The sequence below is a fragment of the Primulina eburnea genome, chromosome 2, assembly GCF_022965805.1.
Source record: "Primulina eburnea isolate SZY01 chromosome 2, ASM2296580v1, whole genome shotgun sequence".
Lineage (NCBI taxonomy): Eukaryota > Viridiplantae > Streptophyta > Magnoliopsida > Lamiales > Gesneriaceae > Primulina > Primulina eburnea.
The window spans coordinates 11,810,543-11,832,932 of record NC_133102.1 but is presented as its reverse complement, the minus strand read 5'-3'; the positions used below and the strand labels follow the sequence as shown (position 1 = coordinate 11,832,932).

The following is a 22,390-nucleotide window of genomic DNA, read 5'->3' as shown; positions in this document are numbered from 1 at the left end:
TATTCGGTAAGTTCTAATTTCGAGAACAAAATTTTATTTAAGGGGGAAGGAATTGTAAAGTCCAAAATTAAGACGACGTAATCCAACTGTATGCAAATATAGGGAATATGAAAAATAGTTAATTAATTTATTTTAATTGCTAAATTAATTACGTGATATGTTTGTATAATGTTTTAGTAGTTTTTCTACTTAAATGCATTAAAATGTATTTTAAGGGTTATTCGAGTTGCGATCGAGGAACGGAAACCGAGGGCTGAAAAATGAAAATAATTTTATTAAATAATTTTTTTAATTATTTAAAATATTTTTGTTTCTTTTTCTTATTTTTGAAAATAAGAAGTTTTGAGGTGATTTTATACGTCGGGACGTAATTTTTATCGGTGTTGGATTTTTCAATAAAATAAGAGCGTTTTGATAACTCGGCTAATAATTTCACAAACTTTTCTACAATAAATAATTTTATTTAGCAGATTATTTGACCTAATTAACTTTGCTAATGGGCCTAAGCTATTGTTAGTGTTCTAAATAATTATTTATTAGCCTAAAAACTACCCCATAACCCGAAAAACCCATGCCCCACTCCCCTTAACCCTTCAACTCTTTCTCCTCCATGCACACAAGCACGTATTCTAGTAGAAAAGCCATGGCTTTTGAAGGAAAAACAGCCTAGGGTCTTCTACGTCACCATCCCTCTAATCGCTACAACGTTTTCGTGCGTTATTACTCAAAGGCACGTCATATTCTTCCCTTTACTCATCCATCACACCATAGTATTTATTTAATTATGTTTTGAATGAAAAACAAGTTGCACCTTTGAATATTTTCGTTTATGCATCATGTGTGAAATTTTAAATCATGTGTTGTGATCCAAAATCATGATTTACATGTACATAAGGGGCTGACATGATTAGGAGTTGAAAGGGCATTGGTTTACACGATTTTAAGAGTCCTAGAACACACACAAACACGCTGCACACGCACACAAACAAGCTGGAACCATCTTCACGTTTTGTTGATCAAAAAGCTCGGTTCAAGGGTTTTGTTTGCATGGCTTGGCTTGGGTCATGGCTGGGGCTTGTCTTGGGTCAGGGAAGGAGTCCTAGCCACGCTAGGACTCGAGGGTCATGGCTGGGGAGGAGTCCTAGCAAGCTAGGACTACACCCGAGAAGCGCCGAGAGAAGTCGCGCACGGGTGCAGCAGCACGGAGGGTTGGTAGGCTCGGCCAAGGGGCTTTGGGCTGGGCTAGGTCAATGCCTTAGGGTCCTAATAGGGTGCACAAGGGTCTGGTTCAGGGGCTGGTCAATTGACTAGAGTCCTACGCGCGATTCGAGGAGTCCTGGCCGAGAGCTTGCATATGATGTTGTGACTTCAGTTCGAGCTTGGGTTCAGGTCCTATGGGTGCTAAGGGTTCACGAGGGTCCAGGGTAGGGGTGGTTCGAAGTTGGCTAGGGCTGACTCGAGCGTGGCTCGGTAAAAATCGAAGAGGGCTCAAGGGTTTTGGGTTGGTTCGATTTAGGGTTTTTCAATGGTTAAAATATTCGAAACATGGCTCACGGGGGACGAGTCATGGTTCACGAGGGCTAAAATAATATAAAAAAGTCCAAGTTTTTAATATGATAATTTTATATTAAAATTTGAATTAATTCGGGATTAAAACTCATTAAAAATGAATAATTAAGAAATAATTGAAAAGCATAGAATTTACGCTAAATAAAATTGTGGTAAAATTAATTTAAGCTTAAATAATTATTTGGGATATTCTAGAGTCAATGGAATTAGGAAATGTCAAAAACGTGAAATTGTACGTCTACGTGTAAAACGGTAATTTTACACCCGAAAATTAGTAAATGTCATGACAGTGTCCTGAAGGCTGTTTTATATGTTAATATGATTATTTTGCATGTTTATGGAATTTTATGATGAACGATAACGTTAAAAGACATGTTGCACGCTTTGTTTAAAAGAGAAACTTTATGTGCATGTTTAATTTTTACAAGTGATGAAAATAGGATATGTAAAAGAAAATGAAGTAATTGTGACTAATACGCTGATACTAAGCCAAGGCTCAGTTGACGGGTGAAAGTGTCGTTGATGTCTCCGTCGCCAAGCACTGTGGTTACATGTAGATGGATCCATCTCCGCAATACGAATACGAATACGAAATCACAATTAAAGATCTGAATTCAAAGAAAATGAATACGTATATGAATATGATGAATACGAATATGTTTATGATGAATATGAATAAGTTTACGATAATATGAAAATGTTATGAAAAATGAAAACGTAAAAGTATTTTCACTGTTACATGTGATCTGTATATGTATTAATTGCTATCAAGATTATGGTTTGTTGAGTCTTTAGATTCACTAGGTGTGATTGATGCAGGTGATTATGATAATAATGATAATAGAGATCTTGATAGTTGATCTGACTGGACTGAAGGTACACATAACCCGAGGACCAGCGCTAGTTTTCTGCACTAATCTTATGTTTATGATTTATGGTTTTTAGGATTATGTTAAAGATACGCTTATGACTTTTTGATAGGATCGGTTAATGACTAAGGAGTGTTTAGAAGGATAATCGTTAAGCTAAAATAGCTCGGTTCTTGAAATATTGAACACCGATGAATTAAATCGAGTTTGGTTAAAAACCAAGCGGAAAACACTCGAAATAACCCTTCGTAGAAACCGAATAAATATTTTGTAAAGCATTTAAAATATATGCAAGTTGAATGAGTAAAAGTATTTTCGGTTGAAGCATTTTATCAAACACTTGGTATACAATATTTTGGTATTTGAAGAACACATAAAATGCTTCAACAATGCTTCTTTAAAACTATGGAAATGATAAGTAAATGCAATAAACAAATAGACACGAATTTGTTTATGGATGTTCGGAGATTTCAAACACTCCTACGTCACCCCTTCTTCCCCTTGGGAAGGATCCACTAGAAGACTTTGATTTATACAACTACTTGTACAAACCCATTCTGGAAGGGCAGCACCCAACTAGAACTCCTAGCACTCAAGATTGTAGGCAGCACCTCACAATCAGCATATTGTTTAATGTTTCATATGCAAAGACTACATACACAAGTTTATTGTCTTTGTGCAAGACTCACTCAACTAAACTTGTAAGCTCAACTCTCTCATATATGTGTGAGTGATTGTGTGTGTGAGGAATTAATCATTTACAGTGTGCATCTCAAATGTATCCTCACACAAGGGCTTGTGCTCTCAACTAGCTGATTTCTTCATGCTAACTGCACATGCTTTGAATCCCCTTCCAAAGCTGTTGTTTGATCTTCAATATGTTGTATTTATAAGCCCCAACATTGATATATACGTTAGACACAAGAATATGACCGTTTGGAAAGTTTCTGTACTGTTTCGGGAATTGCAACGGTCAAATTCAGCAATTTTCCCGACTGGTCAACTGGTCAACTCTGGTCAACTCAACTGATCGTTCAGTTCAACTAGTCAGCAGGTCAGCAGCTGGTTCAGTTCAGCAGGTCAGCAGCTGGTTCAGTTCAGCAAGTCTGGTTCAGTTCAGTTTCAACTGGTTTGCTGAAATAGGCTGATTTCAGTTGGTGCAGAACCAGTAGCTTCATCGTCATTTATCAGCATCGTAAGCTTCGATTCAGACTTTCACTTATACGAATGATTTGTAGATCTTTGTCTTATCTTTCCAACGCATACTGAATCGCTTCGTTTCGATAACCGAGCTGAGAGATATGACCAAAATACCACAGCTGCTCAAAGCCAACTGATTGCTGTTTTCGTGCAATCAGTTCGTCACTTCAGCGATCAGTTAGCCCTTGATAACATCCGATTTTGCCCAACTGACGTGAAGTACGATTTGTTCCAAATTGAGTTTTCTAATCAGTCCAATTCGCGGATTGTCATTTGGATCATCCAGTTGAGAGATATCTTCAAAACACCGAAACTCGCCAGAAATTCAGTTTGTGCAAAATTCAGTTTCAGCTTGCTTCTTGTGTTTGCAACTTCACACTTGAGTAAATATGTTAGAAACACAATAACAAGTTTTGTTAACATCAAAATCAAGATTGCGAACTTGAAAAGTTCCAACACTTTTATTATGATTTTGAGTGAATTTTGAGAGGTTGATAGTTTTAGCAATTTTGCTAAGTTAGGATATGCAAACGATTGACGTTTTTATGTTTTGAACTATTTCTTTTGGTTTTAAAATAAAATTGGTTGTTTCATTTTTAAATGGTTCAAAATATTTTATAAATATATATATATATATGTGTGTATCGGCCGATTTATGGGAGGTTAAAAAAATTTATAGTTCTTTTTAAGAAAACGACTGTAGACGTTTCATTCGCATTGCTACAAGTCAACCATGTCCTGCACTAGTTCCAATAAATATCTTCATTTATGTCGCTATCCCAAAATGGAAATATTGCTTAAATATCTTACAGATTCTGATGGAGCTAACAGTTACTACAAAAGCATGCTCAGCAGCAACTCTTTAAAGGAACAAGATTCAAAGCTGCACAATCAAAGAGAACATTAAATGTGTACTGAAAAATATTTAATGTTATGCAGCTGATAGTGACATATCATTTCAAAGCTACAGGTTTGTGTTACACATATTTCTCGACTATTTGAATGATAGCTTATAAAAGAATACTTGAAGTATACAACAGAGAGGGAGATCAATTAAGATATTAAAAGCTCTTCAACCGCGCAATTGAAACATCATTAAGCTTGCACACTTCAAGATTTTGAGTGCACCTAAAGTTCATACACTTCATCGCTCATCAAGCACGCATTCAACAGAAAGATATCTGATCATCAAGGATCATCTTCATGAAACTTAAAACATATTGTTTTATTTATATTAGTACATTTGGTTATTTGATTGATTGTGTTGTCAGGTAAACCAAAGGTTCTTAAATATCCAGAAGTGTAAAGTAATCGCTAAGAGTTCCAAAACAGGCAATGTGATAAGTCCTGATTGGAGCGGGTTGCTGCAATAAGTTTGTAAAACCAAAGTCTTTTAGTGGAATCCTTCCTGAAAATGAAGCAGGGGTGACGTAAGAGTTTTATTTCCGAACATCCATAAAAATCATATTTCTTTACTTTCCGCGAGGATGTAAATTTCAAACCATTTTTTGTTAACAAGCCAGCTAACCGGTTGAAGCTATCATTAGAAATTTTGAACCGTTTTCAGCACTTTTCAAGTTGTTCATATTTCTAACCGTTCGACAAAAACTTTCAACCACCTAAAAACGATTGAAAACAAATTTTAATATCAAATATTTTGAAAGGGTTTATTCATCCTTTCCCCCTTTAAACTCTTTTCTGATCCTAACAAGCCTACAAATAGTATCAAATTAAATCAAATAAGCACAAAATAAGGAATGAAAAATCAAGATAAGCACGAAAATGAAATGCCTAAATTCGACAAGATTTGGACTTATCAATCAAGAAATCTATCCCCCGAAGCCCACACACATAGCCTTTGTTCGTCCTCGAAAAAATCATAGAATAAATTATAGGATATGAATATTAAATGATCTCTAAAAAAATGACACAATCAACACTTTTTACCCATTAAATTCTGTCACACTCAATCAAAAAAACACATTTCAAAAATCATAAAATTCACTTTCGTTGCAACTTCAAAATTCAAGTATTCACTAGAAAATATCAAAATAATGAGAAGTGTGTAATGTGAAATTCAAAACACATATTCCTCAAGGTGTTTTAGTTCAATGAGTACTCATATTTTCTGAATTTTTTTTTTTACAAAACTCTCCGTAAGCTTATCTTTCATAATTTTCTTCACTAAATGTTGGAGGGATATGACCCGGTTAATAGGTCTTTTCAAACTTATAATGGTAGGTCACGACTCACTGCAACAATAAAGGTAGGGAGATTTAAAATGAGAAAAAATAAACAATTTAATCATACAGGATACTCATTCATCTCTTATCTTCCTCACCTTATTGAATTTCATCATCCTACATCTTACTTTTTCATCTTCCTTCTACTTTCATTCATCTTCCCCCATCTTTTTTTCTTTCATTCAGCTTGTTTTGTTTTCACAATACTCCAGCTTTGACTGCTTCCAACCTTTTTTTAATCTTCCTCCAGTATTTTTTTCTTCTTCATTTTTTTAAAACCCTCAACACATTCTCTTATATTTATTTCAATCACCACATCATACAAAATTCATTCATCCTTCTTTATTTTAACATCATATTTTTTTTCACCAATCCACTACCCTTTCTTCATGTTTTTTTTACAAACTCCTTTAATTTTTCTTATCTATATTGTCAGTACATGAGAGTTATTGAAAATTTTAAAGTGCTAAAGGGTTTTATTTCTCTCAAAATTAAGGTAAATGAATAATGTATGTTCTAAATTGGGTAGTTGATGTGAGATTTTGAATAAATATGAATGGTGGCCAATTGTATGCCTTTGACACACTCCATTCAATTCATTAGGCTCAACAGGGGATACTAGGGATATGAATGATGCATTGGGTCGGCTCAAACGGTCCAAGGATCGTCTAAATCCTCCCTGAGTCATTTTCCTCCTTATTTCGTCTCGATGATAATCAGAAAAGTTCTAAATTGTTTTTTTTCATGAGCTCACATCTTGCCAATTCACAGTTAATTCATATAATCATAACTTAAAGTGCATATATGATGTCTTAAAATATGATACAAAACTACTTCATGCTCAAATCCTTTAGCTACAACTACAGTTTATCTCAATCAATTTTAGGCGTGATTCAATCTCTTGAATCATCCAAAATCCAAAAATTCAATTAGTGTGTCATGTAATCACAAGTGTAATTTGTAGAACCTGTAAATTGGATTGCGTATAAGCCATGCATAATTCTAGTATTTAAAATTAAAATGATTTTTATTGTATGAGTATTTAAATTCTTTTCTTTAAATTTATTTATTTTACGCAGTAGTTTAATTGTCATCTTTTCAGTTAAATAAGTGAGGCCGGACTGGAGATAGAGTATTGAGATAAGTTAATAAAGACTTATTTAAGAAGTGGTAATTTAGAATATTAGTAAATATATTTTAAAAAGTTGGCGTGCATGCAAGTTATTAAATTTTGTCGGTATTTTATTAAATTGTTTTAAAGCTTAAAATACATGTTCTTTTCATTAATTTATGTTTAATTATTTTTATGCATTTTATGCATAATTCATGCATGATAGGATTTAATTCATGAAATTTTAAAAGTTCATGCATCAGGATTTCTATGTTCATTTCACATTCGAACGATGATCGGAGACCGGAGAATTTTCAGGAAAATTATTTTATTATACGATTTATTTTTATAAATTACATCGAAGCGATTTAAAGTGCATTTTTTTCAAAAATAGAAATTTTTGGGTAATTTTACCCGCATGTTTTTAATTTTTAACTGTACGCAAATTTTATCCAATCGGGGGACTTTTTAATGGTTCGGCTAATATTTTCAAAAATTTTTCAACACAGAATATTTTTCGGGAGTGTGTTTGGATTTAATGGATCTGCTTTTAAGCTTATTGGGCTTAATTAGCTTGTAAACTTTTAATTGTTATTTTAAAGCCCATCATTATCTATTATTTATCTATTTAATTACTACCTATGGTGCTGATTAACCTAAACCTAAATCCCACCACAGCCGACACCCTCTTCCTACCAGAAATCTCCTCGTGAATTGCTGCCACTAAAACTTCGGTGTCACCGTTTCTCCCTCAAGCAAGAAGCTCACCACTTCGGCCGTGATTCATCGATTTTTTATCCCAGATCATTCATCATAAGGCACGCTTATATCTCTTATTTCTCATCATTCACGTCCTATATACATTGAAAATTCAATTTTATGCATGTTCATCACTCGATCTATTCCGTAACTACGTTTTCGGTTAAGCTTTCATGAAACTTGGCTATTAGCATGCATGATACTCACGTTTTTCAAAATTTGTTGCAAGGGGCTGTGATTCTTTATTATCTAGAAGCTGTTGGTGGTGCCAAGTTGTTGTCATGAGGTTTAGAAAATGTGCTGGACGTTTATGAGTGAAGAACCGAGAGTTTGGGACTTGGGTGGTTCGAGTCTGTCGGGCAAGGGCTGCTGCTGTGCATGGGAAAACCCAGCCTTGTCTCAGCCTTTGTCATGACTGGTATGATGTTAGGAGTGGATCATAGGCATCTGGATGAGGGAGGAGTTCGGATCTTGGAGATGTAGATTGATGGGAAGAAATTGTGTTAGCGATCGGGAGTCACATACAATCTCGTACAGCATCATTTCTCCTTGGATTGGCTTAGCAGTTCCCTTACGGACATAAGAAGAGATTTAAAGGGGTGGACATGCTGAGATTAGAGGGGACCGAAAGGGAGTGAAATTGGGGGCCATGTGTTACAAGTAGTATGGTTTAGGTGTTGGCCGAGAGTGTTGTGCATTTTTTGGAAATTTCATCAAATACAAAAAGGTTGTACTGACCCACTTCAGTTTGGACTTATCACTTTGCCAATCCGAAACTCTTAGTATACAACACTTTTACAGATCGTAACTGATCTTAGTACAACTTAGAAAATCTATCAATCGATTACAAAGTGCTATATAAGCTCAAGAGCGTAGTCTAGAATACTACTGATATAACTGATAAGCGTGAGCTTTGATTTCTGAATGTAAGTGGATATTCTTGCAGCGTAACATCAAGTAAGATAAGATAACTGAGAGTCGGATATTCTTCAGCTGCTGTCTTCGACTATTTATAGGCTTCCCTCTCAACGGTAATATTAAAGATATTTGAATATTCTAACCGTTGATTGCCACGTCGTTATATTCTGACAATCGTACACTGTTCATTCTGAAATGCGGCGAGCCACTACCAGTTGCAGATAGCTGTACTATTTGTCGGTTGTCGCTTTCAACTGATGACGTGTACAGCTGAAAGATCAGCTGGTAAATATCAGTTGACGATTGAATAGACTTCCGTTGTAGCGATCAGTTGATTGATGACGTGTTCAGTTACGTCGATCAGTTAGTCAAATTCAGTTGCTGGATTCAGTTGGTAAATCTTTTGTCAAACGCCGGAATTTCGTTTCCAACAATTTCCCCCTTTATGGTGTTTGACAAAACTATAGTGAAAGATACTTGATTGAATTCAAAGTAGATAAAATAAGATGTCGATTAACTGAATCAACTTAATTCACATTTCTTCAAATAAATACAATAGATACTGCTCTTATTGTTTCTTCTGCTGTTCTAAGATCTCCTTGATCCTCTTCCCCTTTTGTCAAACAGCTCCTCTTGAGAGATAGCTTCCGAACGTCAGTAGAAAGGAGCTTGACAGAGGATGAAATGTTATCGTAGCAGTAGACATAGTGACTTGTAGCAGTTCGATTTTTTCTGAAACAAGTACTCACACTGTCTACCCGTTTGTTTAGAGTCTGAGTGGCAGTCAGACCTGAAAGAATATCTTTAACTGCAAATGAAAGAGCGGTAACAGCAGATTGTAATCCTTCATTTTTTGTAAAGACTGCTGATTATCGTCCATCTTCAGAATATGCGATAATTGCGTATTTTGTATCTTGGAGAATAATTTAGGACCTATTAAGTGGTTGTAAATTATGGTAAAGAAGTTGGGAAAGTTTTAGATAATTTTTGTTTCGGTTCGGGTTAAAACAGGGACCCCGGTCCAATTTTTAAAACGAATTAGATAAGTTATGATACGGGCTCGAGTTACGTCTAAGAATACGTTTAAAAATGTTATGGGACATTTTAAGAAGTTTGGTAAGCTTCGGGTCAATTTTAGAGGTTCAGAGGTAAAATGGTAATTTTTGGGTTTCCAGGGGCAAAATGACCAAAGCGGGTCAATTTTAGAGGTCCAGAGGTAAAATGGTAATTTTTGGGTTTCCAGGGGCAAAATGGTCATTTTGCACCCGGGGTGAGAATTTGGTCATGGTAGCGCCCTGAGCACAAATCATGATATTTTTAAATGTTCATGCATCACGTTTACGATTTTTACGATATTATAATAATTATGGTGCATGCTTGGTTTAAAGGAATTAAGAGAGAAAAAGTGAGAAAGTGAAGAGCACTCCGTCTCCGTCGCGTCGCGTCGTTATTTCGTTTGTTTTCTGTCAAAACAAACCAAGGCATGTTTATATCTTCTTTTACTCTTCAATCAAGTCATATAGATATTTTTAAATATCGCAAGTACATGATTTTAATGCAAGAAGATCGAAATTGTTCATATTTAATTATGTTGGTTAATTATATTACGTGCAAAATATTCATTTTGAGATTTATGCGATATTGCTTGTGACCATTTCACTATCATGGGAGCATTATTTTACAGGGTCGTCAGTTACCGGTCATGGGATCAGTACTAAACCCGGTCGTCAGTTACCGGTCATGGGATTATTACTTCATCCGGTCGCCAGTTACCGATCATTTCAGTTCAATGCAGGGGCCACTTGCGTAGACCATAATCTCAACAAAAAATTATTACATGCTTTTCAGTACAGGGCTCCAAGGAGCAAACATTTTCACTATGATTTTCAGTTCAGTTATGCATGTATTATAATTACTCATGACAACTTATTTTCACTTTATGCCTCATGACATGATATTTTTATCCCATGCAAATTTTACTATACTATTTACTCGTTATTTACGATATATGCATGCTGAGTCTTTAGACTCACTAGACTTGATTGTTTTAGGTACTGATGATGTCGGGACCGAGGGCAGGGACCAGTGAGTTAGCTTGGGTCGGCAGTAGTGGAACCCGAGGACCTCATCTTTTTTCAGCATTTATTATTTTATGATCAAATATTTTTATCTGTCGTTGGATTATTTTTTTACGGTTATTTTGCAAACATTAAATACTTCCGCTGCCATTTTGAACCTTTAACTTTATTTATCAATTTAATTATGAATGAGGCCTTTTATTTATTTAAAGAGAAAATTTTCAAATTTTTCCGCAAATTTTCAAACATGAATTTCCGGGCCGTTACAGCTGGTATCACAGCCGACCTCTCTTAGTACGGTGTGGTTCGGGGACGAACCAAGCGGAAGCTGGAGGGCATGTGAGGCCCGGGGCCGAAGAGGGCGGGGGGTGATCGCCGGTGCCATCAGTTGTACGGACAATGAGCGGCTCCTGGCAGGCTTCTAGAGGTGGAGGGAACATGAATGAACCGACCCACACGGGAATGAGAGGGATTCCAAGACTGTTCAATGTAATGGACTGTACAGTTGAAGAGGGCTTAAAAGATTTGATTTGTACTACTCATATCACGAAGGTGCATCTTCTTTTCGGTAGCTCATCACATAAGAACTCTAAAGTTAAGCGTGCCTGACTTTGGGCAATTTTGGGATGGGTGACCTCCTGGGAAATATCTCAGGGTGCGTGTGAGTGAGGACATAAGCACGCTGGAAAGACCCGTCTTGATACAGTGAGGACAGTCGTCGAATCTGGGGTGTTACATAATTTCTCAAAGAAAAACTATAAAAAAAAATTCCATGTTCGAGGATTAAACATTAAAGCACATGCTAAGTGTTGTGACGTGAAACAAAACAACTAATCCCCCCACACTTTAAAGATCGATAATGTTCTCAGTCATGCTATGATAAAATAAAAACAAGAAAATAATAAATATCAAAAACATTTCCCTGACACTGTCATAACTTTGAATAACCATTTAGGAAATGCAGCTAGAAAATCTCAAGTGATAATCCTATATCTTGACAACAGGGTGCAAATCAAGTCAGTGCTGAGAATTCAACACCTATAAAATAAAAGAAAACAAAATAAAATACTAGAATAAAAAATAATTAAAAAATAAAAATAAAGCATCATGTTGCCTCCCAGGAATCGCTAAATTCATTGTCTATAGCTTGACTATGGAGAAGCAACCATCAAACAGCGGCTTCCATCCATAATTGATTATTAGGAGAAAAACAATCTAATCCAGGATGAACCTCATAGAGGACGTAATATTATGGAGTTTGCGTTGATGAAAATAAAGGATCACCAGGTGGAATATATGTTAAGACCATATATGAGTTCAAATCATTCGCCTTATGTTCTCTACACCCTCCAAATTCATTTTTGGATCATCTTCACATAGGAATTACTCGGAGAAATCTTCTTCCTCCATGTCAAATACTTGTGGAAGATCAGATTCAAGTGAAGTTTCTACATGATTTGAATCACTCTCCAAACCTTGGTTGTTTGAGTTGTCATCATTCACACATACCTGATTGGTTGTTTGAGGAAACGTCTTCAATATGAGTTTTGGGGGAGAGAGGATAGGTCGGATCTTCAGCCGTTGGATTTTCAAGATTAGTTTCAGTGGATGGTGCTCATGCTGGTCGCAGTTCAACAAAAATTTCCACATATTTTAGTCATGGTTAGACCTAAGCAGTCTAATATTTGAAAGCCTTGTGGATAATCATTTCCTTGTTGGTCAGATTTTCAGGTGAAATAATATGATCATCTAGCATGTTCTCACTGGCAGGAGTGGTTGGAACTGATTCTATATTGAAAATATTCTTCGACATACACATCTTCATTCGCAGTGGTTTGATATGGAATTATTAGAGAAGATTGGTATAGCGATGACAGATTAATTTCAAACTGGGACAAAGACAATACCACATAGATTAGGGGAACCTCTGGGAGATCCTCGGAATGAGTCTGCCTTGGTGAAGAAAGAGGAGGAGCTTGAGCCATAACGTGTTCGGATCATTAAGACTAGCCCACTTGGCCACAAGCATTAAAATCAGATGCAAGAGCGGTTGAATCTCGAGAGAGTTCATCCACTGAAGATGAGTTTCGGGGGGAGAGTGGATAGGTCTGATCTTCAGCGGCTGGATTTGCAAGTTTAGTGTCAGTGGATGGTTCTCATGCTGGTTGCAGTTCAACCAAAATTTCCACATATTCGAGTCATGGTTATACCTAAGCAGTCCAATATTTGAAAGCCTTGTGGATAACCATTTCCTTGTTGGTCAGATTTTCAAGTGAAATAATATGATCATCTAGCATGTTCTCACTGGAAGGAGTGGTTGGAACCGATTCTATATTGAAATATTCTTCAACATACACACCTTCATTCGCAATGGTTTGATCTGGAATTATTGGAGAAGAGGGGTGTAGCGATGGCTGATTGAATTCAAACTGGGACAAAGACAATACCTCATAGATTAGGGGAACCTTTCGGAGATCTTCAGAATGAGTCTGCCTTAGTGGGGAAAGAGGAGGAGCTTGAGCCATAACGTGTTCGGATCATTAAGACTAGCCCACTTGGCCACCAGCATTAAAATCAGATTCAAGAGCGGCTGAATCTCGGGAGAGTTCATCCACTGAAGATGCTTCTTTTGTGGGTATCTCCATCTCTTGATCTTGTTGCTCGGAAAGAGGTGCTTCTATCATTACAAATTTCTGGGCATCTTGCTTCACATTAGTTGTTTGTTGTGTTAATATTTTTTGATTTTATATTGAGCTAGTGAGCTGACTCTCACCCAAGTCAAATACAAGATAACTATTTTCTTGTTCAACAGGAGAAAGTTCGTGCTCCTTCCTCTTCACTTTTACTTGCATAGACAAGGATAGATCATACATTTCCGATTGAATGATTATTGTTGCATCGTCCTTGGCAGTCGGACTGTGAGCCACTAAGTTGGCACTCTTTAGTTGGATTAAGTATGGGGGGATACTTTCTTTCAATTCTAGCTCGATGAAGTCTCGCGGTTAGAGAGTTTCAGATATCACCTCAGTTTCTGTCCATCTCAACATCTTTTGTTCAAGAGAAACCACAGCCTTCACCTCTGTTTCTTTGCAGATAAGCTCAAAGTGGAAAATCGTCCTATAATCCACTCTTTTGTCAAACTCGCCCATCTCCTCTCTGAACTTTGATTGACTTTCTCCAGTATGAGGTTGATGACAGCCTGAATGTTTGAGATCTTGCATTCTTCCACCAGTTTACCCTTTCCCTTGTCTTTGGGATCAATTATTGGTTGACCGAATTTCATTGAAGTGATTTCACGCTTTGCAATGGTTAAGCCTTTGGAAAAACAAATATGGGAATAACTGGAATTGGTAACGGCTCATTGACACGTTTTATCAACTTGACCTTCTTGATTTTTGGCTTTTCAGCCTTGTCCTTTTTTTAGCAACCGGTTGGGATTTGAGCAGCTTTTTTGATTTGCTTAAAACATTAATCAAAGGGATTTTCTCCCTGTTCACGTCCGATTCAGAGTCGGTGGAGAGAACTAATTTTCTTTTAGCATCTTTGGCCAGTGCCCTAGTCGGCTTGACTGGCTTCTTCTCTTGTTCTTCTCTCTTTTCTATTTTGATAGCCGGAGGTTCCTCTCCGCTTGGAACATTCTTCTTGACATACGATTCCACATTGTTCCAATCGAGCACCTTGAATTGAGGAATTTGGCAGCATCTACAATTTTGATCTTCTTATGCTCTAGGAGATCACTTAGAATAACAGTGAAGCCCAGAGATTGAGCTTATTTCTTCACCATTGCAGTGAAAATCTTGCACAAGATGTCGAACCAGTTGACATAAAGATGCGATGGTTGCCGTGGATAAAAACTTTATGGTGGTTATCTTGTCAAAAAAACATGCCTTAGCCAACATCGTCTTGCTCACAATGTTTGCGAGTAGTCTATATGCCACCTTCAAGTCATTCTTTTGTCAGGTCGGAGGCATGAGTAGGAAGCCAAACAGAGAACTCAACTCTCCAATGAGCATATTTGCTTTCTAGAAAGACAGTAGAATGAACTTGATCCAATCGTTCGTAGATCGAAAATATCAACAAACAAGTTGTGTGTGATAATGGCATTCACCCATTGAATAGTGCACACCACCTATCCATGCTCCATCTTATCATGCTCAAAGAATTCATTGAATAATGTATCTGAAAATTGGAAACCGCATCCTAGGAACTTCCTGAGACCTCAGGCCTCCAACATCTTGAACATTGTCACCATGGCCTCGTCCTTCATGGCCAAAACAGATGTGAATTTGATGGCAAGAGTGTTTGCAGAATAGCTAGTCATCTTGAGATATTTTTTTTGAAGAACACAAACAGTTAGAGAGCAAAGAGAATGCGAAGAGGGCAAGAATACAGAAAGAATGCTAATGGTTTGCAAAGTAATCTGAAAAGAATAAACAAGAAATAAAAATTGAACTTATATACGATCCGAATAGACATGTTAGTCTGCGTGTCTCTATTTCGTTGGTGGAATTTTGGATTTTGAAAATTAAAAAATTAACTTTTGGCAAGTCAAAAAGTGATTTTGATGGTTCATATATCCGAGCGTAATAAATTTTAAAATGGATAGTATCAGTTAGAACAATAAATTTAGGAAATGAATCATTTTCCTAAACATTAAGATATTATTTCTCATGCTAGCTCAACTCTCCATAAAATCATTACATTAAGATATTATTTCTCATGCTAGCTCAACTCTCCATAAAATCATTACGAAGATAACAATAATAAAAAATTAGTAGGTCTTCTGTAAAACGATATAACGGATATATATTTTTGTGACGGTCAACCGGTTCATATCTGTAATAAAAAATAATATTTTCACAAATATAATATTTTTTCATACGTCGGATCAGATTAGAGATTCGTCTCTCGAAATGACATATGAGACGATCTAATAAAAAATTGGCATAAAAGAATATGGAGAGAGAAAATAACAAAAAATAAAGATATGTTAATTATAGAAAAACTAATATATTGTGCAGTGAAAATTTTATTAAAAATTAATAAATTAGCTCTTTTAACCTAAATTTAAGATTTTCGTAAATGTCCCCGAGAGTAATCGTACTTCATTGCAAACGAATGACATAGTCATCACCAGTCTTTGAAGAAAGGGAACTGTGTATGCTAATTTTAAAAAATTGTCCTATTTCAACGAATAGAGGACTATTTTTAAAAATAAAACACATAATGAATCCATTTGCCATAATTTCCTACAGTTAGAATAAGCAAATGGCAGATCCTCTCCATCGAACAGACGTAAACATACACTTCTAGCTGATATGTAAATTCAATTTTTACTAGTATCTATACTATTTATTAAAGCTCAGCACCTTATAAAAACTGTCAAGGAAGACACCATCTTTTTTTCTCAGTTTTACCCTTACAGTTATAGTAATATTACACTCTCTCTTTTTTGCTTTTTTTTATTTCAACACACACTTTTATTTTTATTTCAATCATTCAAATATCAATTTAGTCCCTCCATAATTTGTCCATTTTCACTTTAGTCCATCGATAATGATAAAAAAGATTGTACACACATGCAACGCGTGTGCAGAGTAACTAGTTATATTTAATTTTTAATGTAAAATACCTCAGATACTAGATTCAGATCAAGCTCTAGTCGAACTTGACTCCTCCAGAGTCCAGCCCACCTCATTATTTTGTAGGGCAAATTAGAAAATTTGCTTAAAATAATAAAATAATAATAGCGTCTGCCTGGTAATAATAAAATAATAATAGCGTCTGCCTGGTATATCAAATGAGCACTTTCTTATATTAAGTGTCAATTTCGACGCCTAAAAACACCCGAGAACAAGAGAGATCCATAGAGAATGTTCACAGAGAAAGAAACAATGCTGGAACATGCATTGAGTACAAGTTCGACATTGTTTACCGTGCAAGGGTTCGATCTTTCGATCATGTACTTGTGTTCAGTAGAAAAATAAGACGACTTCACTACTTCCAAAGTTTCCTCAAGGACATGTTTTTGTCAGTTTCCTTCTTCATGACCTTGGCAACAGCCATTTCAAAGTCTTCTTGAGTAACATGAACCCTCCTCTCTCTCAGAGCAAACATTCCAGCCTCCGTGCAGACAGCCTGCCAATGTAACAGATTCTCAGGCAATGCTAGTTCATCTTCTAGGGTTACAAATAATATCCTAAAAGTAGAATTTTCAAATATCACTCCTACAACATAAGCAACATACCTTACATTCCCCAATTCATTTCCCAAATATACATTTTCAGGAAACATGTCTGCTAATACCACAAAGATTACGTAGCACGGATACCTTAAATTTTTTTTTTTGAAGTATCGGATACGGATACGACACGCAGATACCTCAAAACCCGTATCGTGGACTTTGTTTAGGGTTGACCAGCCGGATACGTTTTGGACACGGCGAGGACACGCCATGGATACGGCGAGGACACGCCGTGGATACGTTTTTCGGATACGCTTGGGCAAAATTACGAATATTTAAAAGTTTTAGGGGTTAATTAAAAAAATTAAAATTTCTAGAGACTAAAAGGAAAATAATTTAAAATAAATTGGGTTGGGCTTTTAAATCCCTAAATACATTTGTCCATCTCTTTCATTCCATTTATGCTCAAGGCTCTCAATTCAACCGATATGGATGTTTAATTTCTTTTTACTTGCAGATGGATTTTGCATTTAATATTTTGTACTTAAAATATTATGATTAATGAAATATTACATCTATCTCTATAATTTTTTCTTTTCAATACTAAATTTATATAAATATAAATATATAAATATTTATATATATTTTAATGATTGTTGTATAATAGCCGTATCGTGTCTAATATTTTCAAAATTTGACGTTCGTATTCGGTACGATACTCGTACCCGTATCCATACAACATAGCACAAAGATAACCAAACGTACCCTTACAACTTTTATGGGAAACATACATACGAGAAAAAAGACTTTATGTCCACGTAAAGGGAAACTTCTCATTATACGCTTTAAAATAAGCATACAAGAGATCGGTAAGAACTATAAGAGCTTTAATCAAAGAAACGCAGGCATGATAGGGCAGGCACAACTGTTGTACTCCAATATTTTAGATATTTATTGCACCATGGTGTATGTTGTACACAAAATAATGATTGTTTTGGCTTCTATAAAAACATGTTTCAGACTTCTTTTACTTGGTATAGCAAATGCATGTCATATTCTAGTTGAAAAATACATACTAATCCTGGAACTTGCAACTATATGACCCAATTGTGTAACAAAAAAGGTATGACCAAAGACTATATTGTTGAGGATAATTGAGGAAAAAACTACATATTATTGATGACTTCAAGGGCATTGAATATATACCAAGATTAATTTACAAAAAATGTCGGCGTACCTTGAGTTCTGCACCAGATGCGCCGTTCATTTTCTCAGCAATCTTCTTCAGATCAATTCCACGCATCATGTTCATTTTCCTCGAATGTATCTTCAATATGTCAAACCGGGACTGAAAAAGAAATTATGTTAGCCATGTGGAAGTCAAATGGGATCAGCGACAACGTACCAAAACTCAAGAGCACCAATAAAAAAAAAAATTAGCAGTTGAAAGAAGAAACTTGCAGTATGAGTTTCAAGGACGGACGAAAAGTATTGCAGAAAGCATAATCGAAATATATAATGTAATACAGTGATGACTGAACATAAGATTTCTAGGGAGAAGTGCTGAATTCAAACATACATCTGCATTCGGATTTGGGAACTCAATTTTCCTATCGATTCTTCCAGGCCTGAGTAGAGCTTGGTCCAGAATGTCGATTCTATTAGTAGCCATCAGTACCTGAATCAGTCGTACATAAAAAATAATGCAAAACCCTGATTTTAAATGTAGCTACATCAAATTGATTTTATGGCATGCCAAAAAAGAAAAACGACGAAAGGAGAATAAGTATCCAACCGAAAAACACTTGGACTTGGACATACTTTTATCTTATTAGATGCTTCAAAACCATCAAGCTGGTTGAGTAGCTCCAGCATAGTCCTCTGAACTTCACTATCCCCATTGCCGCTTCCAGATTCCATGCGAGAAGATCCTATGCTATCAATTTCATCCATAAAGATAATAGATGGAGCATGCTCTCTGCCAACAAAGTAAAATAACTAAATATATGTAGAGGAAAAAGTTATAAATATTGTCTATTTATCCACTATTCCAATGAAAAAATTAAACATTGTTGACTCCGTAAGGAAATTAAGAAGAATGTTAGCAAAAAAGCCATATATAAATTATGATTTCCATTTGAACAAACCTGGCCATCACAAAAAGTTCTCTCACCATCCTAGAGCCTTCTCCAATGTACTTTTGTACTAACTCTGAGCCTGACACTCGGATAAAAGTGCAGTCAGTATGATGAGCCACTGCCCTTGCCAGAAGCGTTTTACCAGTGCCAGGAGGTCCATATAGCAAGACTCCCTTCAGCAATTGAAGGAAAAAAAATATTATAAATGCTATTAAAGGAGATAAAAAGATTAATAAATACTTTCAAATGTTGAAAGAACTGTAAACCAATTGCTAATGGTACCTTAGGCTGCGCAATTCCAAGACTCTCAAACAATTCAGGATGTTTGATAGGGAGTTCAATCACCTATACAAATAAAAGAGGGCAGGGGAAGAAAACAACTTAAATATCAGATGCAACATCACTTTAAGCAATAGTTGCAGCAAAACTCAACAGCAGAAATTCCTGTGAGTACCAGCTCACTTGAAAAGACCTAGTTTTCAACCTTGGGAATGTAAGTAAGCCTACTCGGTCTGAATCTACCGTTTGAATTTTAATACATACTCAAAAAATTAACAAAAACAATGCAACGATGAGAATCTTGCTTCCTTCAAAACACAAATATGGTTTTGCATATACTAAAAGCAACCATTATTCTTCAACCTCTCACCCAATCCAAAAATAATTTCATTCCTATTAAATGAACAATCAGAGATGAAGTACTTCCTCCAGAATGAATAAAAACTAAGATCATAAATCAGCTTATCGGAATATTATTAACTTGTATATATCAATGAAATCTCACTTTAAAAAGATTTCCTGATTGTCTTCTATGGACCAATGCAATCGTTTATTAAAAAAGAAAAATAATGAAAATAGTTAAAGGCCAATAGGAACAAAGTGACAGCAATAAAAGATGGGACTCGCGTGCCTGTTAAGAAAAGAGAGTAACACTAAAAAAAACTCAAATAAAATATATAAAAATTTAATTCCTCAATCAAGGGTTTAGAAAGAAAATTATTTTACAGGATACTGATAATAAAAAATAAAGAAGACAATAAATACTTTCTATATAAATCAACAGCCAAAAGAGAATTTGAAGAACACCTCCTTTATCTCTTTAATTTGCTGGTCAAGACCACCAATCATGTCATACGTGGAGTCTGGAACTTTCTCTACTTTCATAAGGTTCACCAATGGATCAACTTTACTGGGAAGAATCAAGTGGAGCACATAGCTATCATTACGCAAAGCAACTCTTGTTGATGGTGTAATCTTAGTGATATCAATGTTCTTGTCAATGTCAACAACATACTTCCCCTCAGGATGAACCTGAGAAAAAATAAACCAAAAGCGTCAATTATTAACGTAAATCTGGCAAAGACTTAAAAAGCAAACGCACCTTGCATCACGTCCTTCAAAAATTTCTAATATCATTGTGGCATTGTATAAACCCCATCTAAGACAATAATTATCAACATCTGGCATGGAACAAAAATTCAATAACTGAAACAAAGCTATATGGTCCTCTTTCTACCCTAACTAAAGGAATAAAATAATGGTTTCTCTTCTTTTAGTTTCTTTTATATTATATTACTGTCAGAACTCAATGACCACTTTCCCAACCTGAAGAAGTGAATATTTATTAATTAACAACTACATTTTTGTGAACTGATTTCTATATTTCAAAGCACTCAGAGAGAGAGAGAGAGAGAGAGAGAGAGAGAGAGAGATTGGAGGGATTCCATACAAAGAAAATTTTCCTCTCTCCTCCGTGAACATCACCTTGGGCATTTCTACTGCACTTCAGATTCATGAGGAAGTAAATAGATGAGCTTGTTCAAACTTTTTTATAAGAGCTCCAATTCACATCGAATGATGATCATTTTCGAGGTGAACAAGAGGAAAAACAAAAGCAAAAAGCCACCAGACAAAAATCATGAATAAAATAAACTTATACTAACCATTTCACTTCATTTGGACATAGGATAAAATTGGAATCGGGAAACAAAAGAACAGAAAGAGTAAAAGGTAAAGCTAATGCAAAGCCCACACACTTGATTTATAAAATGCTGTTAACAGACGAAAATATTACAAACCTTCACAAGAACCTTTGATTTTCCCATGACTTTGACAACTTCACCAACATAAGATCCAGGCTCTTGAAGGAGCTGCAACTCTTCCTTCAGCGATCTCACTAAACACCAAAGACATTTATTAAGAACATATTCAGCACCATAAATATCTATGATATATCTCTGTGCATAAATGATTGTTTTCTCCTATAACCTTGAGTCACCTTAGTCATGCTAACTTAAATTGATTCCCTAGCTTCGATTCCCATTAATCAAGAAATAAATAAGAACAAGATGGCACCACGCTAACAATTAGCAAGTACAACAGGATTGCTTCAATACTTTATCAGACACTAGCCCTCACTCGCACATAAAATATCCTTTCCATGTCTCCGTCAACTGACGAAAGATTCCCAGTCCTCAAACTAATTTCCCAAAACACACCACTAACCAAACTGAGGCAAATTGACTAAGCCTAAACAAAATGAACAGCCAAAGAAACCCTAGACATTTCTCTCGAATCAATACGACTATTATAACTTTAAACATCATGATATCGAAATCACGACCACGTAACTTCACCTAATCCCATAAAGTAAAGAAAGGGGTATCAAAATCCTAGGTAAGAGATAAAAATAACAATAAAAAGAAAAACCATCGAAAAATTCACAAAGAAGAGAAAAACTAGACCTCGAGCATTAAGGTCGTTGCGCTGCGCTTCGAGACGCTGGAGATCGTGGTCTTTTTGACGAACAAGAAGCTGCATATCCTGTATACGTTGCTGATAGTATTGCCGGAGCCCCTCACCACCGCCAGCCCCTGTACCAGCTTGCTGGTGATGCTGCTTTGATTTCTCCCCCGTTCGAGTCTCTACGGCCGCTGTCGCCATTATATATGACGTTCACCTTTTTCGATCGAAGAGTAGCTGTGGATTCTTCACGCGACCAGAATTCCTCTCTTGGACCTGGAGCACCGTTGCCGCCTATGGTCTTTTGAGTAATTCTTTTCTTTTATCTTTTTTCAAGTGAAGATACTAAAAATATTATCAATTTTGTTTTTTTTTTTAAGATTAAAAAATATTATCAAATTAACTAAACTAGTATTGAAATTATTCCAAATAATGGCTTTAATATTTCTTTTAAAAAACCCGATGATTTATAGTTTTTATGTCATTAGAAACGAACACATGTTCGAGATTTATTTTTTAAAATTGAAAAAATTAAATTTTCCTCTCTAAAAAGTCCTCCACTATTTGGATTTATAAAAA

General features: G+C 35.7%; 1 protein-coding gene across 1 annotated transcript; it reads right to left on the bottom strand.

The window, feature by feature from the left end:
• Positions 1 to 16,514: 16,514 nt before the first annotated feature.
• On the bottom strand, positions 16,515 to 22,138 carry LOC140822968 (26S proteasome regulatory subunit 8 homolog A-like). Its single transcript, XM_073184014.1, has 9 exons — positions 21,814 to 22,138; positions 21,148 to 21,245; positions 20,156 to 20,380; positions 19,352 to 19,414; positions 19,079 to 19,242; positions 18,753 to 18,909; positions 18,511 to 18,609; positions 18,169 to 18,279; positions 16,515 to 16,885 (listed from the first exon to the last, which is right to left on the bottom strand). The coding sequence occupies exons 1-9, from the start codon at positions 22,010 to 22,012 to the stop codon at positions 16,745 to 16,747; spliced, it is 1,257 nt and encodes a 418-aa protein (XP_073040115.1). The 5' UTR covers positions 22,013 to 22,138; the 3' UTR covers positions 16,515 to 16,744.
• Positions 22,139 to 22,390: the final 252 nt, after the last annotated feature.